Source organism: Euleptes europaea, chromosome 1 (assembly GCF_029931775.1).
Source record: "Euleptes europaea isolate rEulEur1 chromosome 1, rEulEur1.hap1, whole genome shotgun sequence".
Taxonomy (NCBI): Eukaryota; Metazoa; Chordata; class Lepidosauria; order Squamata; family Sphaerodactylidae; genus Euleptes; species Euleptes europaea.
Genome location: NC_079312.1, coordinates 177,388,704 through 177,406,971, shown reverse-complemented (window position 1 = coordinate 177,406,971; position 18,268 = coordinate 177,388,704). Strand labels below are relative to the sequence as shown.

General features: G+C 51.5%; 1 protein-coding gene across 1 annotated transcript; it reads left to right on the top strand.

Moving 5' to 3' along the window:
- The first annotated feature begins 2,248 nt into the window (after positions 1–2,248).
- Positions 2,249–16,120, top strand: MAGIX (MAGI family member, X-linked). The gene is made up of 6 exons (XM_056867353.1): positions 2,249–2,318; positions 4,769–4,918; positions 7,853–7,996; positions 10,559–10,697; positions 12,302–12,416; positions 16,051–16,120. Coding segments are annotated over exons 2-6 (405 nt in total). The 5' UTR covers positions 2,249–2,318; positions 4,769–4,912; the 3' UTR covers positions 16,052–16,120.
- The last annotated feature ends 2,148 nt before the right edge of the window (positions 16,121–18,268 follow it).

Here is an 18,268-nt window from a genome sequence, read left to right as displayed (position 1 = left end):
GCTGTGAAATGCAGGCAGGACAATGCTGCTGCAGGCGTCTTGCTTGTGGGCTTCCTAGAGGCACCTGGTTGGCCACTGTGTGAACAGCCTGCTGAACTTAATGGGCCGTGGGCTGATCCAGCAGGGCTTTTCTTATGTTCTTATGTTCAACATCACAATAATAATTTAACCAACAGGGCTGTTGTGAAGATTACAAGATGCCGCACGAGAAAACACTACTGAAACGCTACCTCTCCCTTATGCCTGCAGGTCACCACTCCCGGAGACACCCCCACGAAAACTGCACTTCCAGACGGGAACACCTTTTGTCCGATCCCCCCCACAATAAAGGAGTCCCGCGAGACGCGCCGAATCCTTGGGGAGGCTCCGCAGGCGACACGCTGGCCGTGACCAGTTTCGTGGGCCCTGAACCCCGGGACGTCCTGGTGTGCCCGGCTCGCTGTTCCCAGAGGCTGAGGCGGCCCCGGCCAGCAGGGGGAGCTGGAGAGCCCACGAGCGGGTTGGATGGTCCCAAAGAAGAAGAAGGACGCAGCGCCGGCGGAGTCGTGCCAACCGACGGAGGTGGAGCCGGGCGCGCAGGTGAGAGTAGGGGTGCCAACCTCCAGGTACTTAATGTAAACAATGGATCTATGCTGTATTAACCACAGTTATACCAAAAAATCAGCACAAGGGCTCTGCTTTTAAACATAAGATTATATTCACCAATTGCCAGTTGCAAGTTTCCCTTATTTAAGTAACACTATATACATTGAAATCAAAATGAACATTTAAACAAGATAATACAAAGTGTTCAGTCACACCATTCAATTTCAGAATCAGTTACTCAAGTGTAAGCTGTTAAAGACTCTTTACAGCTTACACTTGAGTAACTGATTCTGAAAATGTTCATTTTGATTTCAATGTGTATAGTGTTACTTAAATAAGGGAAACTTGCAACTGGCAATTGGTGAATATAATCTTATGTTTAAAAGCAGAGTCCTTGTGCTGATTTTTTGGTATAACCTCCAGGTACTAGCTGGAGATCTCCAGCTATTACAACTGATCTCCAGTTGCATCACAGCCCGAATGTGGAATTAGTTGCGATAGCTGGTTACATCACACAGCCTCCTGATAGCACAGCACAAGAAATTGTCTGGAGGGATTACATTGGGGAAACCCACACATATCCCAGGGAACTCAAGGGTTTTCCCCCAAATACTGCTCCCATGGGATTGTTACGGGTTAGCCCTGAGCTGGACGGCCCAGGCTAGCCTGATCTCGTCAGATCTCAGAAACTAAGCAGGGTCGGCCCTGGTTAGTATTTGGATGGGAGACCACCAAGGAATACCAGGGTTGCTGTGCAGAGGAAGGCACTGGCAAACCACCTTTGTTAGTCTCTTGCCAGGAAAACCCCCCAAAAGGGGTGGCCATAAGTCGGCTGCGACATGACGGCACTTTACACGCACAGGAACATGGCACAGGGGGAAAAGCTGAAGCCTCTACAGCGTGGTGTGGTGGTGAAGTTCGTAGCGCGTTTTGGAAAGTGAAGTAATTGATCCATTTTTTCATCTTCCCTGATTTGGGCAGGAGTCAGGTGACGCTCAGCCTGCCAAGTTCTGGGTTTACAGGCAAACAGGATTAAAACAAAAAAAACATTCCCAGAAACCCTTGGGACATTATGGGTTAGGCGAGCAGCGATCTCCTGTAGAGAATCCTTGGCAACTTTAGCAGAAATTCTCAGCGCTTTTTGGTGCATGTCCCGACCGGTGCGAAATTGATATGCACCGCTGAAATCCGTCTCCTTGTTCAAGAATGAGAGTTTCCCTGCCCCTTGCCAATTTTGGAAAGAAAAGTGATTGTGCGTTTCGGATCCTTGGGCAGGGGGAAGGGATAATTCTGGGAGGGTGAGGCTTGTATCGGGGTTTGTAGGTTAGGGCCATCGCGTATTGTTGCCCTGATTGGGAACATGGGTGTCGAAACACCTGTCGCCAGGCTCGCGTCTGGCCAAGTGGAGCAGGAAATGCCGGAGAGCGGGTAGCAACCAGGCACCTCTCTGTGCACGGAGCACAGCAACCTCTCTCTCCTGGCTCCGAACAGGTTAAGGCTTGGCCCTCCCCTCCCCTGAAAGTCCTTGGCTTATCTGGCCAAACCTCCCCGGGCAGAGAAATTCCGGAGAGGTAGACGGAGGAGAGGCGAGAGGGTCTCGCTGGAAAAGCAGAGGGGTGGGCGAGAATCCACCCAGACTCTCCCTGGCCCCGCTGGTTCGTCCTTCTCCGTCTGGCACCTGAAAATGCTGGAGCAAGTCCAGTCCGTCCTGCGCCACATCCAGGATTTCAAGCGTAAATACTCACCTGCGGCCCCTTTTACTTGGTCGTTTTTGGGGGGTGCGGTGGGGGGGATTCTGCCTTCCAGAAAGGGGGGAGCACAGGGATAAAGACCTCTGGCTCTCCCTCCAAAGCGGGGTGGGTGGGTCGCTCTCTGCTCGTACTGCGTGGAATCAAGGTGTCAGGGTACGCGGGAGGTATGTGGGTTATTAGGGGGGAGCGAAGTATACGTCCGGCCCGGGTCTCGGTCAGATCTCGAGAACGAAGCAGGTTTGGCTCCGGTTCTTGCTTGGATGGGAGACCAGCAAGGAAGTCCAGGGTCCCTGTGCCTGTCTCTCGCCTTGAAAACCCCGTAAGGGGTTGCCGTAAGTCGGCTGCAGCTTGAAAGCACTTTCCACCGCTAGGTATAAGAGGGTGAAGATTACTCTGGGGTGGGGGGTTGTTGGCTGGAATGGTTGTGTATTGTTCAGCTCGGGAATGTGTACGCGAGTGACATCTGTCAGCAACAAGACTCCAAAGTTACTCCAAAGTTACTCCAAAGTTACTCCAAAGTTACTCATTGTCTGTGTGGAACAGGGGTTGTCTGGCCCTTCCCAAGATCTCTGCACATTTTTTTGGGGGGGGGGGCTGAGGTTGAGAAAGACCGTGAAGGTGTGTGCACTGTGGAATGCGTGAGGGCGCCGCGCTGTGATATGCGTACTGTGGGATGTGGGTGTTGGAATGAGGGTGTTGCGCGGCCCCGCATGCCGAGGGAGAAAGTTTACAAAGGAAGCCAAGGACAGTGAAAACAGCTTTTATGGGGGGGGGGTCTGTTTCCCGGGGCTGTTTGCGGGGCTTGTTTTTGCATTTCCCACGCCTAAACTTTAAGCTGTAAAAATTTCCATCAGCAAGAGCAGTTGGTTGGTTCAAAAGGGGGGTCTCTTCCATTTTCCACTAGCGGCATTGCTGAGCGATGCATTCTGGACTAAAGAGGCATTGTTAGCAAAGAGTAACAAAACTGATTAGGGGACTAGACCCCAATGAGGAACTGTTAAAACACTTAGGGCTGTTTAGCTTGGAAAGAAGGCGGTTAAGGGGAGACATGATAGAGGTCTATGAAATTATGGATGGTTTGGAGAGAGTGGACAGGGAGAAGCTTTTCTCCCTCTCCCCTAATACTAGAACATGGGGTCATCTGCTGAAGCTGGAGGGTGAGAGATTCAGAACAGAAGAAAGGAAGTATATCTTCGCACAACGCATAGTTAAATTGTGGAACTCCCTGCCCCAGGATGTGGGGATGGCCGCCAACTTGGAAGGCTTGAAGAGGGGAGGGGACATGTTCATGGAGGAGAGGGCTATTCACGGCTACTAGTAAAAATGGATACTAGTCATGATGCATACCTATTATCTCCAGGATCAAAGGAGCATGCCTATTATCTTAGGTGCTGTGGAACACAGGCAGGATGGTGCTGCTGCATCCGTCTTGTTTGTGGGCTTCCCGGAGGCACCTGGTTGGCCACTGTGTGAACAGACTGCTGGACTTGGTGGGCCTTGGTCTGATCCAGCAGGGCTTTTCTTATGTTCTTATGTTGTTACCTGTGCCAAAACTTTGCAGGTGGGACAGTAGCCCCAAAGATCCTATCGGTATCTCCGAAGAATCTGCTTGGTGTTGAGAAATTGTAGAAAGCCGCTGTATGCAGTGAACAGGAATGGAAGGGTGACTGTGTGTGTGTGAACTCAGAATATAGGTGCGTCTGCCTGTGAGACAGGCCCATGTTGATGTGTATGTGTGTGTGTGTTGGGGGTTCATTCCCCTTCCACTGCCCAGCTGAATTCCAGTGATCAGATATGGCAGGGTAAATATTGACTTGGAGGAATCTGCAAACTGTCAGGGGCCCTGTATTATACGAGAGAGGAAGGAGAAGCGTTTTAGGGTCGGTGTGTTTCCCTTTCGGGTGCAGTTTCTGGTTAGCGTTGCACAAGAAACGACTTTGGGGTTTCCAAAGATGCGCAGGGTTGGGTGGAGAGTTTCCGCGTAGGTGATGCATTCCAGATTAGGTCCCCAGATAAACGCTGTTGGCTCCTTCCGAAGATTGCACTCATGAAGATTGCCTCACGCTCGGGCTTTTCATGCATACGGGAGCGCCATATCCTCCAGCTGCTGAGTCTCATGCGCAGCAATATATGCATCATAGAGCCATAGAGTTGGAAGGGGCCATAGAGGCCATCTAGTCCAATGCCCTGCTCAATGCAGGTTCAGCCTAGGGCATTCCCGGTGGCGACGTGGGACCTGGCAACCCTACCCCCCACCCCCAGCCATTCCCCTCTCTCAAGGGGGAGATTTGAAGGGGCAGCATTTTTGGCTTGGTGCTGCATGTTGTGGGGCCAAAGGCCTGAGACTCTCATCTGCAGAGGCGGGGATAATCCTTTCTCCCCCCCCCCACATCTCCGCATTTGCTGATCCATCTGCTCCCTCTCCCCCCCAGCCAGTTCTTTGTTGCCCCATCAGGAAGAGGGCCCCTCGCATCAAGAGGACGGAGGACTTCTTGCACGGCTGTCCCATGGGGACGTCGGGGGCATCTTCCGCCAAGCGGGCAGCCGGGTTCGAATGAGGGTCCGGAATCGCAAGGATGCAGGTGAGTACGGGGTGTGGGAGAAAAAGCAATCTGAAGGGGGGGGGAATCCAAGCCTCGGTTTTAAAAAGCCTTTCTTCTGCTCAGAAAGAGCTCCCAGGAAGCAGGAAGCATTTGAATCCCTGCCCCTTTACATGCTGCTTTGTAATTGGCTGTGAGAGAAAGCAAGCTTGTGTGTCCCGCACTTTGCCTTATGCATGGGGATTTCCTCCTGGGCTGAGCTCAGGGGAGAGGGAAGAATCGGGTTAACAGAGGAACAGGAAGACCCAGGGTTTGTTAGGGCTGGCAGCGAGGTCATCTCTAATGGAGGGAAAACTCATGCATAACTCCAAGGAACCACCGAGACATACCGGGGGTGAACATGAGTGAAATTACCCATGCAAAAACGACCTTCCTCGTGCTGATTTCTCCCCATTCAATTCCAGGAGTTTCCAGCGACTTGAACACCGCTGATATTGACGTGGGCGAAAGTCCTCGGAGACTGACTTACCGCCCATCCCATAGCCAGGAACCGAAGGTGAAGGAAAGGACATTGGCTGGGGAAAGAGGGGTGCGGGGTACCAGAGCAAGGTCGAAGGGAGGAGGGGCAACAAGGCGTAGGGTGTCACCACTGTGGTGCATTCGGGGGCTGCCCTTGGAGACTGTCCGGAAGCTACGGTCGGTACAGAATGCTGCACCAGCATGTTGATTGGAGTGAATTGTAGGGACCCTATCATTTCGGTCTCGTCCCATCTACAACGGCTCCCGATTTGCTTGTGGGTTCAATTCAGGATGCTGGCGTTGGCCTTTAAAGCCCTGTATGACTTCAGGCTAGCATACCTGAAGGGTCACCTTCTCCCATGCGCACCTACTAATCCACTCTGGTCATCTTCAGAGGCTGTGCTTTGGGTGCCCCCACCTCCTGAGGCTGGACAGGTGGCAACCCGAGAAACAGATAAAAGGATGTGTTTCTTCACACAACACATAGTTAAACTGTGGAACTCCCTGCCCCAGGATGTGGTGACGGATGCCAACTTGGAAGGCTTGAAGAGGGGAGGGGATATGTTCAATGGAGGATTGGGCTACTAGTAAAAATGGCTACTAGTCATGATGCATACCTATTCTCTCTAGTATCAGAGGAGCATGCCTATCATATTAGGTGCTGTGGAACGCAGGCAGGATAATGCTGCTGCAGTCGTCTTGCTTGTGGGCTTCCTAGAGGCACCTGGTTGGCCACTGTATGAACAGACTGCTGGACTTGCTGGGTCTTGGTCTGATCCAGCAGGGCTTTTCTTATGTTCTTATGGAGGATGGGGCTATCCATGGCTACTAGTCCAAATGGGTACTAGCCATGATGCATACCTATTCTCTCCAGGATCAGAGGAGCATGCCTATTAGGTGCTGTGGAACGCAGGCAGGCTAATGCTGCTGCAGTCGTCTTGCTGGTGGGCTTCCTGGAGGCACCTGGTTGGCCACTGTGTGAACAGACTGCTGGACTCGATGGGCCTGGGTCTGATCCAGCATGGCCTTTCTTATCTTCTTAAAGGGCCTTCTCGGTCAGGGCGCCAAAACGTTAAAACAGTGAATGGGAAGAAAGCATCTTTATTCTGGTTGCAAATTTTAGGCTTAGATTAAATTGGGGGCGGAAGAAACTTCATCTAAGATGCAGTGCTTTTAATCGTATAAAGCTTTCAAGAGTAGAAGCTCCGTTCGTCCCTGACTGGCTCTCGAAAGCTTTTAACCTTGGAAATCTTGGTCTTTAAGGGGCTACTAGACTCGAATCTTGCTCTTCTACCGTAGACCAACATGGCTGCCCACCGGAAACCATGCCTTTCATTGGCGTCATTTGCCACGTTCAGCTCGGAAGCATTGGCCGTTACCACATCATGTACATCCAGGCCTTAAATGGCTTTAGGCAAATGTGCGGGGGCTAGACTTAACTGGACAAAATAACTAAATGGAACCTCCACGATTCAAAGTAGTCTACCTCTGAGAAGACGACAGTGGGAGCCCACGAGAGTGGATGGCTGCCAGCATTGTGCCTGGTTTGTAAGGCTCCAGATTACTCTGGCTGCCCATGGATGGACAACTGAAGAAAAAAGTGTGGGGAGGGGGGAGGAAGAAACTCAACCTAAAAGTTAGAGGAAACCAAAGGGGTTGAGCTAAACACTATCTACTGTAACAAAAAAAATACATCTATTTTTATTATAGCACAGCTGTATTTAAAAACACAGGGCCTAACATAAGGCTTCCTAAAAAGCACATAAATGTTTGCAAATATTATCAACACATATACGCATTTCTGGTCTTATTTTGGTCATTGCATGTACTAACATCGACTGTATATGTGTTGGTAATATTTGCAAACATTTATGTGCTTTTTAGGAAGCCTTATGTTAGGCCCTGTGTTTTTAAACACTACACCAGCATGGTGTAGTCCACTGCTTCAAACAGCTTCCACCGCTTCAAACCACCGCTTCAAACCACCGCTCTTAACCACTACACCAGCATGGTGTAGTGGTTAAGAGCGGTGGTCTGAAGTGGTGGACTCTGATCCGGATTCCCCATTCCTCCACATCAGCGGCCGAGGCTAATCTGGTGAACCGGGTTGGTTTCCTCCACTCCTACACACGAAGCCAGCTGGGCGACCTTGGGCTAGTCACAGCTCTCTTAGAGCTCTCTCAGCCCCACCTACCTCACAAGGTGTCTGTTGTGGGGAGGGGAAGAGAAGGCGATTGTAAGCCGGTTTGAGTCTCCCTAAAGTGGTAGAGAAAGTCGGCATATAAAAACCACCTCTTCTTCTTCGTCGTCTTAAATACAATTGTGCACAATGTATAATAAAAACAGATGTTCTTCTTGCCCCTGGGTGGAGACATAATACAAGATGGACCTTAGTCTGATCCAGTGAGATTGTTTTTTGCACCTGCATGGTCTGAAGCCCCTTGACTTCCTTTGCAGGAGACCGGCCAATACTCCGTGGAGCTGGCGCGAGGACCGAAAGGCTTCGGCTTCAGCCTAAGAGGCGGCAGTGAATACAACATGGACATCTACGTCTTGGCCCTCATGGACGGTGGACCAGCCCAGCAGTGTGGCAAGATCCAGGTATGTGATGCTGTCGGGAGCTGGTCTGTTAGCGGCTGGCGCTGTAGGATTGCGGAAGCCGATCCCTGGAAGTCTTCCTTTTCTATGAGTGCTATTTGATTGACGGGAGAGCTGTGGCTGGATGGTGTAGCTGCAAGCAGAAGGTCAAAGTTACAAGGAACAGGTAGTAAGTGATGTGAAAGACCTCCCCCGAGACCCTAGAAGGCTGCTGCCGGTCATAATAGACAAAAGCAACCTGGATAGACCAGGGATCTGACTTGATAAAAGGCAGCTTCAATTGGGAAGGGGTTGTGGCTCGGTGGTGGCGCGTCTGCTTGGCATGCAGAAGGTCCCTGGTTCAATCTGCTGAAGCTGGAGGGTGAGAGATTCAAAACAGATAAAAAAGGAAGCATTTCTTCACACAATGCAGAATTAAATTCTGGAACTCCCTGCCCCAGGATGGGGTGAAGGAGAGTGGACTCTCTTAAGAGAGGAGTGGACATGTTCATGGAGTAGAGGGGTATTCATGGCTACCAGTCAAAATGAAGACTAGTCATGATGAATGCCTGTTCTCTCCAGTCTCAGAGGAACATGCCTATTATATGAGGTGCTGTGGAAGACAGGCAGGATAAATGCTGCTGCAGCCGTCTTGTTTGTGGGCTTCCTAGATGTCCCTGGTTGGCCACTGTGTGAACCGACTGCTGGACTTGATGGGCCTGGGTCTGATCCAGCAGGGCTTTCCTTGTGTTCTTATGGAGGATGTGGCTATCCATGGCTGCTAGCCCAAATGAATACTAGTCATGATGCATACCTATTCTCTCCAGGATCAGAGGAGCATGCCCGTTATATTAGGTGGTGTGGAGCGCAGGCAGGATAATGCTGCTGCAGTCGTCTTGCTTGTGGGCTTCCCGGAGGCACCTGGTCGGCCACTGTGTGAACAGACTGCTGGACTTGACGGTCCTTGGTGTGACCCAGCACGGCTTTTCTTATGTTCATGTACACAAGCCCTGATGCTCAGCCTCTTCTCGGGTCAGGCCACCCATGCAGTACAAAAGGATAAGGGATCTGGTGCATCATCAGGAACTGGCTCATTCTCAGCTAACACATCCTCTCCTGGCTCTGTGCTGTCCCTATTCAGTCCCAGGGGCTTGTGAAATCTCACCCCCCACCTACCCACACCTTTGATGGAGATATTTGGGTGGTATGGATCAGTGCTTCGGTGCTGGGGAAGTTTAACTCTTCCCCACAATGTTGGCTCTTTTGGGTTGTTGATTTTTAATATATGCAAATTTTCTCTACCACTTAAAGGAGAATCAAACTGGCTTAAAGTCACCTTCCCTTCCCCTCCCCACAACAGACACCCTGTGAGGTAGGTAGGGCTGAGAGAGCTGTGACTAGCCCAAGGTCACCCAGCTGGCTTCATATGTAGGAGTGGGGAATCACATCCGGTCCTCCAGATTAGAATCCTCTGCTCCAGACCACTGCTCTTAACCACTACACCACTGCACCTTTTCCCTTATATAAAATTTGCTTTTAGCCCCGGTAAGGAAAAAATACAGGCAGAAAGCTGTCTTTTCCCCCTGCCAGGGCTAAAAGTAGCTATGGAGGCAGGGTTGCCAAACTCCTAGCTGGAGATCTTCCGCTATTACAACTGATCTCCAGCCGATAGAGATCAGTTCATCTGGAGAAAATGGCCGTTTTGGCCATTGGACTCTATGGCATTGAAGTCCCTCCCCTCCCCAAACCCTCCCCAAACTCTCCCCTCCTCAGGCTCCGCCCCAAAAAACTCCTACCCGTGGCAAAGAGGGACCTGGAAACCCTATATGGAGGAGACATTTCTGATCAGACAAATGGTATGGGGTGTGGAAGGGGGTTGAGTTCTACCTGCTTTCCCCAGCACTGCAGATGTGATGCATCTAGGGCCGGTGCTACCATTAGGCGAACTAGGCGGTCACCTAGGGGGCAGACCTCAGAGGGGTGCAGAACTGGCCTGAGGGGCACAGTTTTAAACAGATTCGTTCCTTGAGGAAAAAATTATATATTTTTTATTTTAAGATAAGTACCACAACAGTCCCAAAATAAGTACTGCAGTCCCAAGCTCTGCTCACGACCTGAGTTCGATCCCGACGGAAGTCGGTTTCAGGTCGCCGGCTCAAGGTTGACTCAGCCTTCCATCCTTCCGAGGTCGGTGAAATGAGTACCCAGCTTGCTGGGGGTAAAGGGAAGACCACTGGGGAAGGCACTGGCAAACAACCCCGTAAAACAAAGTCTGCCTAGGAAATGTCGGGATGTGACGTCACCCCATGCTTGCACAGGGGACCTTTACCTTTACCTTTTTACCAAAACAGTGCTATGGAATATAATGAATTATAACACCTCATAAAAAGTTTTGTGCTTTTATTTTTTCCCCCTACAAGAAATCTGTTTTTGAACATTGGTTAGCAGTGGGGTGGGCACAAGCCGTTAGCTTTGCCTAGGGTGCAAAGATGACCTGAATGCACCCTAACCCACGCACAATTCACCCCAGGGGATCTGAATCCAGTGTTGTTTGGCTCTCACTCCGAAACTCTCTGGCGGCAACAGGTGAGCGACCAGCTGGTAGAGATCAACGGGGAGCCGACGGCGGGCATGACGCATGCGCAAGCGGTGGAGCATATCCGGAACGGGAGTAGCCGGATACGCCTGGTGCTGAAGAAGGGCAACGGTTTCATTCCCGATTATGGTATGTCCACATCGGATCCCTTCTTTCTCTCCTACACAGCAGAGATAGTAAGTCTCAAACAGACCGTGCTGCTAAGCAGCCCACAAAAAATAATCCCTGTAAAGATGGGACAGCCCAGAGTGACGCGTTTTTCACTTTGGCGGGGGGGGGGGGGAATGGTGCGGTGTTACAGCCCTTCTCCCCTCACTCCCCCCCTACACACAAGCAACTTTTCTCCATCGGCTAACCCAATGGAGGGGAGGTGGCCCCTATTTCATATCTCTTTCTCAAGAGATGAAAATAGCAAGAGTCCAGTAGCAACTTCAGGGTTATTTAATTCATTTAGAATCATAGAATCATAGAGTTGGAAGGGACCACCAGGGTCATCTAGTCCAACCCTCTGCACAATGCAGGGAATTCGCAACTAGCTTCCCCCTTTCCCTCTAACACCCCCAGTGACCCCCACTCCACACCCAGAAGATGGCAAAAGCGAAGTAACGACCTCTATCTTCATAGAAGCATCGAGTTGGAAGGGACCACCAGGGTCATCTAGTCCAGCCCCTGCACAATGCAGGAAATTCACAACTATCTCCCCCTCCCACACCCCCAGTGACCCCTACTCCATGCCCAGAAGATGCCCAAGATGCCCTCTCTCTCATGATCTTCAGAGAATCAGCATTGCTGACAGATGGTCATCTAGCCTCTGCTTCTCCAGGGAAGGAGAGCTCATCACCTCCCGAGGAAGCCTGTTCCACCGAGGAACCGCTCTGACTGTTAGAAAATTCTTCCTAATGTCTAGATGGAAACTCTTTTGATTTAACTTCAACCCGTTGGTTCTGGTCCGACCTTCTGGGACAACTGGGCACCCTCCTCTATATGACAACCCTTCAAGTACTTGAAGATGGTTATCACATCCCCTCTCAGTCTTCTCCTCTTCAGGCTAAACATCCCCAACTCCTTCACCCTTTCCTCATAGGACTTGGGTCTCCAGACCAAACCTTGATGGATTTCCATTCTATACGGCTAAAGGTGGCGCCTTCCATGGAGATAGATCACAATGGGTCGCCATGTTAGTCTGTCACTAGCAGTAGAAAAGAGCAGGAGCCCAGCAGCACCTTAAAGACTAACAAAATTTCTGGCAGGGTGTGAGCTTTCGTGAGCCACAGCTCCCTTCTTCAGATACTTGCGCTGTGGCCGGTACCCTGCCAGAAACGTTGTTCGTCTTGAAGGTGCTGCCGGACTCTTGCTCTTTTCTACTGCTGCAGACAGACTAACATCTATTGCCCATCAAGAGATGAAGTCTGACCCGTAGCGGTAATGAAATTCTCTCCAAAATATGCCTTTCCCCCTCTCTTCCCTTTGGAGGGTCTCTGCAGAGAGGCAGGTTCTGGGGGCTTGAATATTCACCCCTCTCTCCTCTTCTCTTTTCTTTCCTGCCCCTGTCGTCCTTCGTCCGTCTGACTCTCCCCCCATACGCCAACCCACCCATGGTTCTGTCTGACCCCCCCCCCGCCTAATCTGTGCCAACCTCGCCTTATCCTGTCTGATCTGTGACGGCTTCATCCCCCACCCCACCTGATCTGTGATGGCCTTGTAACTTTCCCCATCGCCTCCCCCCCCCCAAGTCTCCATCTGTCTCCGCCCCACAGGGCAGCCGCTGGCCAGCCTGGTTCTCTGCGTGACCAACTCCCCCCGGGGGGAGCCCTGCTTCTGCCTCGTGGGACGGGTCGAGAATAAATGGTGGGTGCCCGGCCCCCCCCCATTGGACCAATGGAATTGCCCAGTCCCCAAGTATCTCTTAGTGTCCCAGGGAACAGCTGTGAAAAGCTCTCTGCGGGTGGTAGGGGGTTCTCTAGGGGAGATGATCGTGCTGGAGCCACCCCCTCCCTCATGGCAGGTCACATTCTCCATCCCTCCCTCACCTGAGTTTGAATACCTTTCCCCAGTCTCCCTACCATCATCCCAGTGAATCTTCTGTAGTCAGGGCCATGTGAATCCCACAATTCTGCACAAGGGCGGGAAGGCCACAGAATTGGGTTTGGGCTGCAACATCTCGAGGATCTTAGGGCGAAGGCTGACGTAACAGCTTGGTCATTTATGCACGGGAGTTTTACCTGAGGTTCGTTGCTGGCTGGACCCGCACTTTCCTATTGGGAGTCTCTGCACCAGCAGAGTTGGCACTTTCCTATTGGGAGTCTCTGCACCAGCAGTCTCCAAGCTCAAACCAAGTCCCCGCCCCTTGAAATGCTGCTTTGTATTTGGCTTACTTGTAGTGCTTACTGTGAGAGAAATCCCCCCCAAAAAACCCAATTGCTGCATAAAAAAACATTTTAAGAACAACAAAAAAGAGCAATCTGAAAGGGGGGGAATCCAAGCCATGGTTTTAAAAAGCCTTTCTTCTGCTCAGAAAGAGCCCCCAGGAAGCAGGAAGCATTTGAATCCCCACTTCTTTACATGCTGCTTTGTAATTGGCTGTGAGAGAAACCAAGCTTGCGTGTCCTGCGCTTTGCTTTCTGCACGGGGATTTCACCCGGGCTTTGCTCAGGGAAGATAGAAGAGTTGGGTTAACAGAGGAATGGGAAGACCATAACACTGCGAGAGCTGGCAGTGAGGTCATCTCTAATGGACAGAAAACTCATGCATAACTCCAAGGAACACCTGATTCAGACCCGGGGCGAATGTGAGTGAAAGTACCCATGCATAAATGACCTTTGACAGCAGTGGAGAAAGCATGGAAAGCCCCTTCCCTTCACTACATCCAAGCATTTCTTTTGCTGGCGCCAATTGGCTGGTGCCTGTGACATCACAACCTACTCATCCCATATCTCCACGGCAGTTTTGTACTTCTTTCAGTTTCCCCACCCCTGCACAATAGACTGATTTTTTTGTGTTTTTAAAAAGTGCCAGTACTTATAGTTAAGGGTGTCAGTTTCCACCAATTTGCCCTTTCCTCTGCACCCCCACTAGGCTGTAGCTGAAGATCCATTTTATCTTCCTGTGGCTGGGTGGGGTGGGCTGGCCCCCAAGGATCTGGACTTGGGAAAGCACAGGAAAGGGTGTGGGTACTCAGCACCTGTGAGTGTGGTCACCAAAGAAGCCCTGGTGATAGATAAATGGTTAAGTGAATAAGTGTAGATGCAGTGTGAAGGAAGGAAGGAGGGAAGGAAGGAAGGAAGGGAGAAAGAGAGAAAGAAAGAGAGAGAGAGAGAGAAAAGGAAAGAAGGAAGGAAGGAAGAGAGAGAGAGAGAGAAAGGAAGGAAGGAAGGAAGGAAGGAAGGAAGGAAGGAAGAGAGAAAGGAAGGAAGAGAGAGAGAGAGAGAGAGAGAGAGGAAGGAAGGAAGGACAAGAGAAAGGAAGAAAGGAAGAAAGGAAGAAAGAAAGAGAAAGGAAAGGAAAGGAAGGAAGGAAGGAAGGAAGAGAGAAGGAAGGAAGGAAGAGAGAGAAAGAAAGAGAAAGGAAGGAAGGAAGGAAGGAAGGAAAGAAAGAAGGAAAGAAAGAAGGAAAGAAAGAAGGAAAGAAAGAAAGAAAGAAAGAAAGAAAGAAAGAAAGAAAGAAAGAAAGAAAAGAGGAAGGAAGGACGAAAGAAAGAAAGAAAGAAAGAAAGAAAGAAAGAAAGAAAGAAAGAAAGAAAGAAAGAAAGAAAGAAAGCATACCTGAAGCACAGTATGAGGACATTCATTCTCATGTCCTCCTGGGAGATCAATCACAAAGCTGGATGGGATTCAGGCAAAGGTCACAGCTGAGGAACCAGTTTCAAGTCCTCTTTTCTGTTGACACCTGGCCATGCCTACGTTTTCATTAAAGGGAGAAAAATGCTGTAGCCGTTAGAGCCGCAAAGATTAAAACCTGAAGCAGAATAAAGGATGTGCATGCAAAGTTGTGTCCCCTGACCTGGATGGCCCAGGCTAGCCTGATCTCGTCAGATCTCATAAGCTAAGTAGGGTCAGCCCTGGTTAGTATTTGGATGGGAGACCCCCAAGGAATACCAGGGTTGCTGTGCAGAGGAAGGCACTGGCAAACCACCTCTGTTAGTCTCTTGCCAGGAAACCCCCCCAAAAAGGGGTCGCCATAAGTCGGCTGCGACTTGACGGCACTTTACACACATGCAAAGTTGTGCAGCATATACCTGCCAGAAAGTCCAGCTTTTCTCGGCGCAGAATTGTGATAATTCCCTCCACTCCTTTTTCGTGCATGCGGCCTTTCTGACCTCCTGTCACCCCCCTTTGGTTGCCTCCCTCGTTTTCCATCCCTCACTGGTTTTATTCGGGACTTTGCTTCCCCGCATTTGCACAATGTGAAATGTCATAGACTGTAATACATCTGTAAGACTAGATTCCCCCCCCCCACATCCACCCAAAGAAAAACCCCTTGCCAGGACTCTTTTAAAATATCTGGGAAACCCACCACATAGGGTTGCCAACCTCCAGGTACTAGTGGAAAAAAACTGCACAATGGCTCAATACTACAATAGACCTGTATTATCTAAGTGCATAACAAACCATGTAACCATATAACAATAGTAAATATAGTACACACATGTATACAAAATTCAATCTAACACCATCCAAACATACAAAGAGGGCAAAACTAGATAGTCCGCAGAGCTAATGCAATGTCCGAAGGACTTTCACTTGTAATGACCCACCGGTGGCAAAGAGGGACCAGGCAATCCTAGTTCACCTGGAGAAAATGGCCGCTTTGGCAATTGGACTCTATGGCATTGAAGTCCTTCCCCTCCCCAAGCCCCGCCCTCCTCAGGCTCCGCCCCCAATATCCAGGTATTTCCCAAGCCGGAGCTGGCAACCCTACTACAGACACCCTGTGAGGTAGGTGGGGCAGAGAGAGCTCGAGGAGAGCTGTGACTAGCCCAAGGGCACCCAGCTGGCTTCGTGTGGAGGAGTGGGGAAACAAATCCAGTTCACCAGATTAGCACCTGCCGCTCATGTGGAGGTAGGGTTGCCAACCTCCAGGTACTAGCAGGAGATCTCCTGCTATTACAACTGATCTCCAGCCAATAGAGATCAGTTCCCCTGGAGAAAATTGCTTTGGCAATTGGTCTCTATGGTGTTGAAGTCCCTCCCCTCGCAAACTCCACCCTCCTCAGGCTCCGACCCCAAATATCCAGGTATTTCCCAAGCCAGAGCTGGCAACCCTCTCAATACCGCCTGCCCTAGCTTGACGCTTTTGGCCTTACCTAGAAGGCCAGCATTTTAAAATTCTAGCATGTTATGATAGCAACTCTTCGCTGGGGCACTGTTCCGGGTAGGCTGCAGGGGGGGACTTCCTCATGGACCACCGACACCCCTCCGCCCTGATCTCAGCATCGCCTCGAGGCTTAACAGCTTTTCTCCCACCTACCCCCTCTTTTCCCTAGACCACGAGTACACCCAGAGTCCTACTAAGCTGCGGCAGGAGCCAGAGGCAGAGGACAAAGCCAGGCAGCGGCGCCGGAAGACAAACCCGCCCGGGCCCCCGCAGAACCAGGGACCGAACCCCTGCGACGGGGGCGGCCAGGAAGCATCGCCCGGGAACAGGCAGCAGCTCCCGAAAACCCGGCAGCCGAACCGGCAGCACCACTGCTCGGCCAAGGCTCAGGGGGACGAAGACCAAGAAGAGGGGGACGGGGGCTGGAGGCACGGGAAGGCCGCGGAGGGCGAGGGGGATGGCTGCAGGCTCCTCTCCGCCAAGCCCGGCCGGAAGCTGCGCTCGGATCTGGTCCCCGGGCCCTGGCTCGTCCCCAGCAAGGAGCGCCTCTCTCGGGCACTGTGGGGGGTCTGCATGGGTCAGGGGGAGGAAGAGGAGCAGAAGGGCGAGGCGGGGAGGGGGAAGGGCATGGAGGTGAAGAGGCGGAGCTAAAGCAGAACTCAGTGCCTGGGGCAATGGCACGCCCCCCCCTCCCCAAATCTGGACTATGCAATAGGATCTTCCTTCATTTTGTGTGTGTGTGCTCCCATTTCTCCATTCATACTATGCAACAGAAGCCTTTTTTTTTGCTCTGTGCAGCCATCCCTCTTCCATATAGGGTTGCCAACCTCCAGGTACTAGCTGGAGATCTCCTGCTGTTACAACTGCTCTCCAGCCGATAAAGATCCGTTCCCGTGGAGGAAAGAAATGGCCACTTTGGCCATTGGCCTCTACGGCGTTGAAGTCCCTCCCCTCCCCAAACCCCGCCCTCCTCAGGCTCTGCTCCGAAAACCTCCCACCGGTGACGGAGAGGGACCTGGCAACCCTCCTTCCATACTATGCAATGGTTCTCGTCACAACCTTCACTTCCCCACCCCCAAATTTCTGTCTCCTCCTTGCCCCCTTCCTTGGGACTGTGCAATGAATGGAATCTTCCACTCTGCTGCTGCTGCTACCCAAAGACTGTGACGGTGATGCCCTTTCTAAAAAAACCTTCCGCCCCGAAATCTTAATGCAGACTTCCTAGGAATTCTCCAAAATTCAATCGGGAGTTCCTCAACTAGAAGATCAGTAACGGCAGACAAGTCAGCCTAAACTTTGGGATGAGAATGGCTACAGGGGAGTGCTGAACATGCTCTAGCACAGGGGTGTCAAACATACGGCCCGCGGGCCAGATGCGGCCCCTTGAGAGCTCTTATCCGGCCCGTGAGCCACCCATGGCAGCCACACACACCCACTTTCAGTCTGGGCTGGGGAGGCATGGCCCGACCCAACCAAGTGACATTTATGTCCTATCTGGCCCCGATCGAGTTTGACGCCCCTGCTCTAGGCTATGCTGTCACTTTGCACGAGGTGAGGGTTAATCGCAACAGGCCAGATTGGAACGGGGCCCAAACCAAGCATATACCCTACCACGTGCCAAGATTTTGTATTTCTCAGTACCATTTTATCCCATCGTTCCTCCCGGGAGCTCAGAGTAACGTACATCATTCACCTCCTCCTCCATTTTATCCTTGTGAGGTAGGTTAGGCCGAGAAGGTGTGGCCGGCCTGCGGTCACCCACCGGGCTTCCACAGTTGGGGCTGCCAACCTCCAGGTACTAGCTGGAGATCTCCTGCTATCACACCTGATCTCCAGCCGATAGAGATCAGTTCCCCTGGAGAAAAATGGCCGCTTTGGCAGTCGGACTCTATGGCGTTGAAGCCCCTCCCCAAACCCCGTCCTCCTCAGGCTCCGCTCCAAAACCTCCCGCCAGTGGCGAAGAGGGACCTAGCAACCCTTTCCATGGTAGAGTGGGGATTCAAACCTGGGTCTTTCGGGTCTTAGTCCAGACCTCTAACCACTACACGGCAGCATAGTGGGGTTCCTTAAGAGGCACACCCAGAGGTTTTTCAGCTGCCCAGGAATTAAGATCACAGGGAGAGGCCCTCCTGACTGTCCCACTAATCAGAGCAGCTTGTCTGGTTGGTACAAGAGGGAGGGCCTTTTCGGTGGCAGCCCCACAATTATGGAATAACCTCTCCTTTTTGATCATTAAATCAACGAATCATAGAGTTGGAAGGGACCACCAGGGTCATCTGCACACGGCAGGAAATTCACAACTACCTCTCCCCACACCCCCAGTGGCCCCTACTCCATGCCCAGAAGATGGCCAAGGTGCCCTCGCTCTCAGGATCTGCCTAAAGTCA

Excerpts from the sequence above, each read along its gene's own strand:
- MAGIX (XM_056867353.1), top strand. Across the intron at positions 7,997-10,558 it reads AGCAGTGTGGCAAGATCCAG|GTGAGCGACCAGCTGGTAGA; the intron begins GTATGTGATGCT and ends TGGCGGCAACAG. Across the intron at positions 10,698-12,301 it reads CGGTTTCATTCCCGATTATG|TCTCCATCTGTCTCCGCCCC; the intron begins GTATGTCCACAT and ends CCCCCCCCCAAG.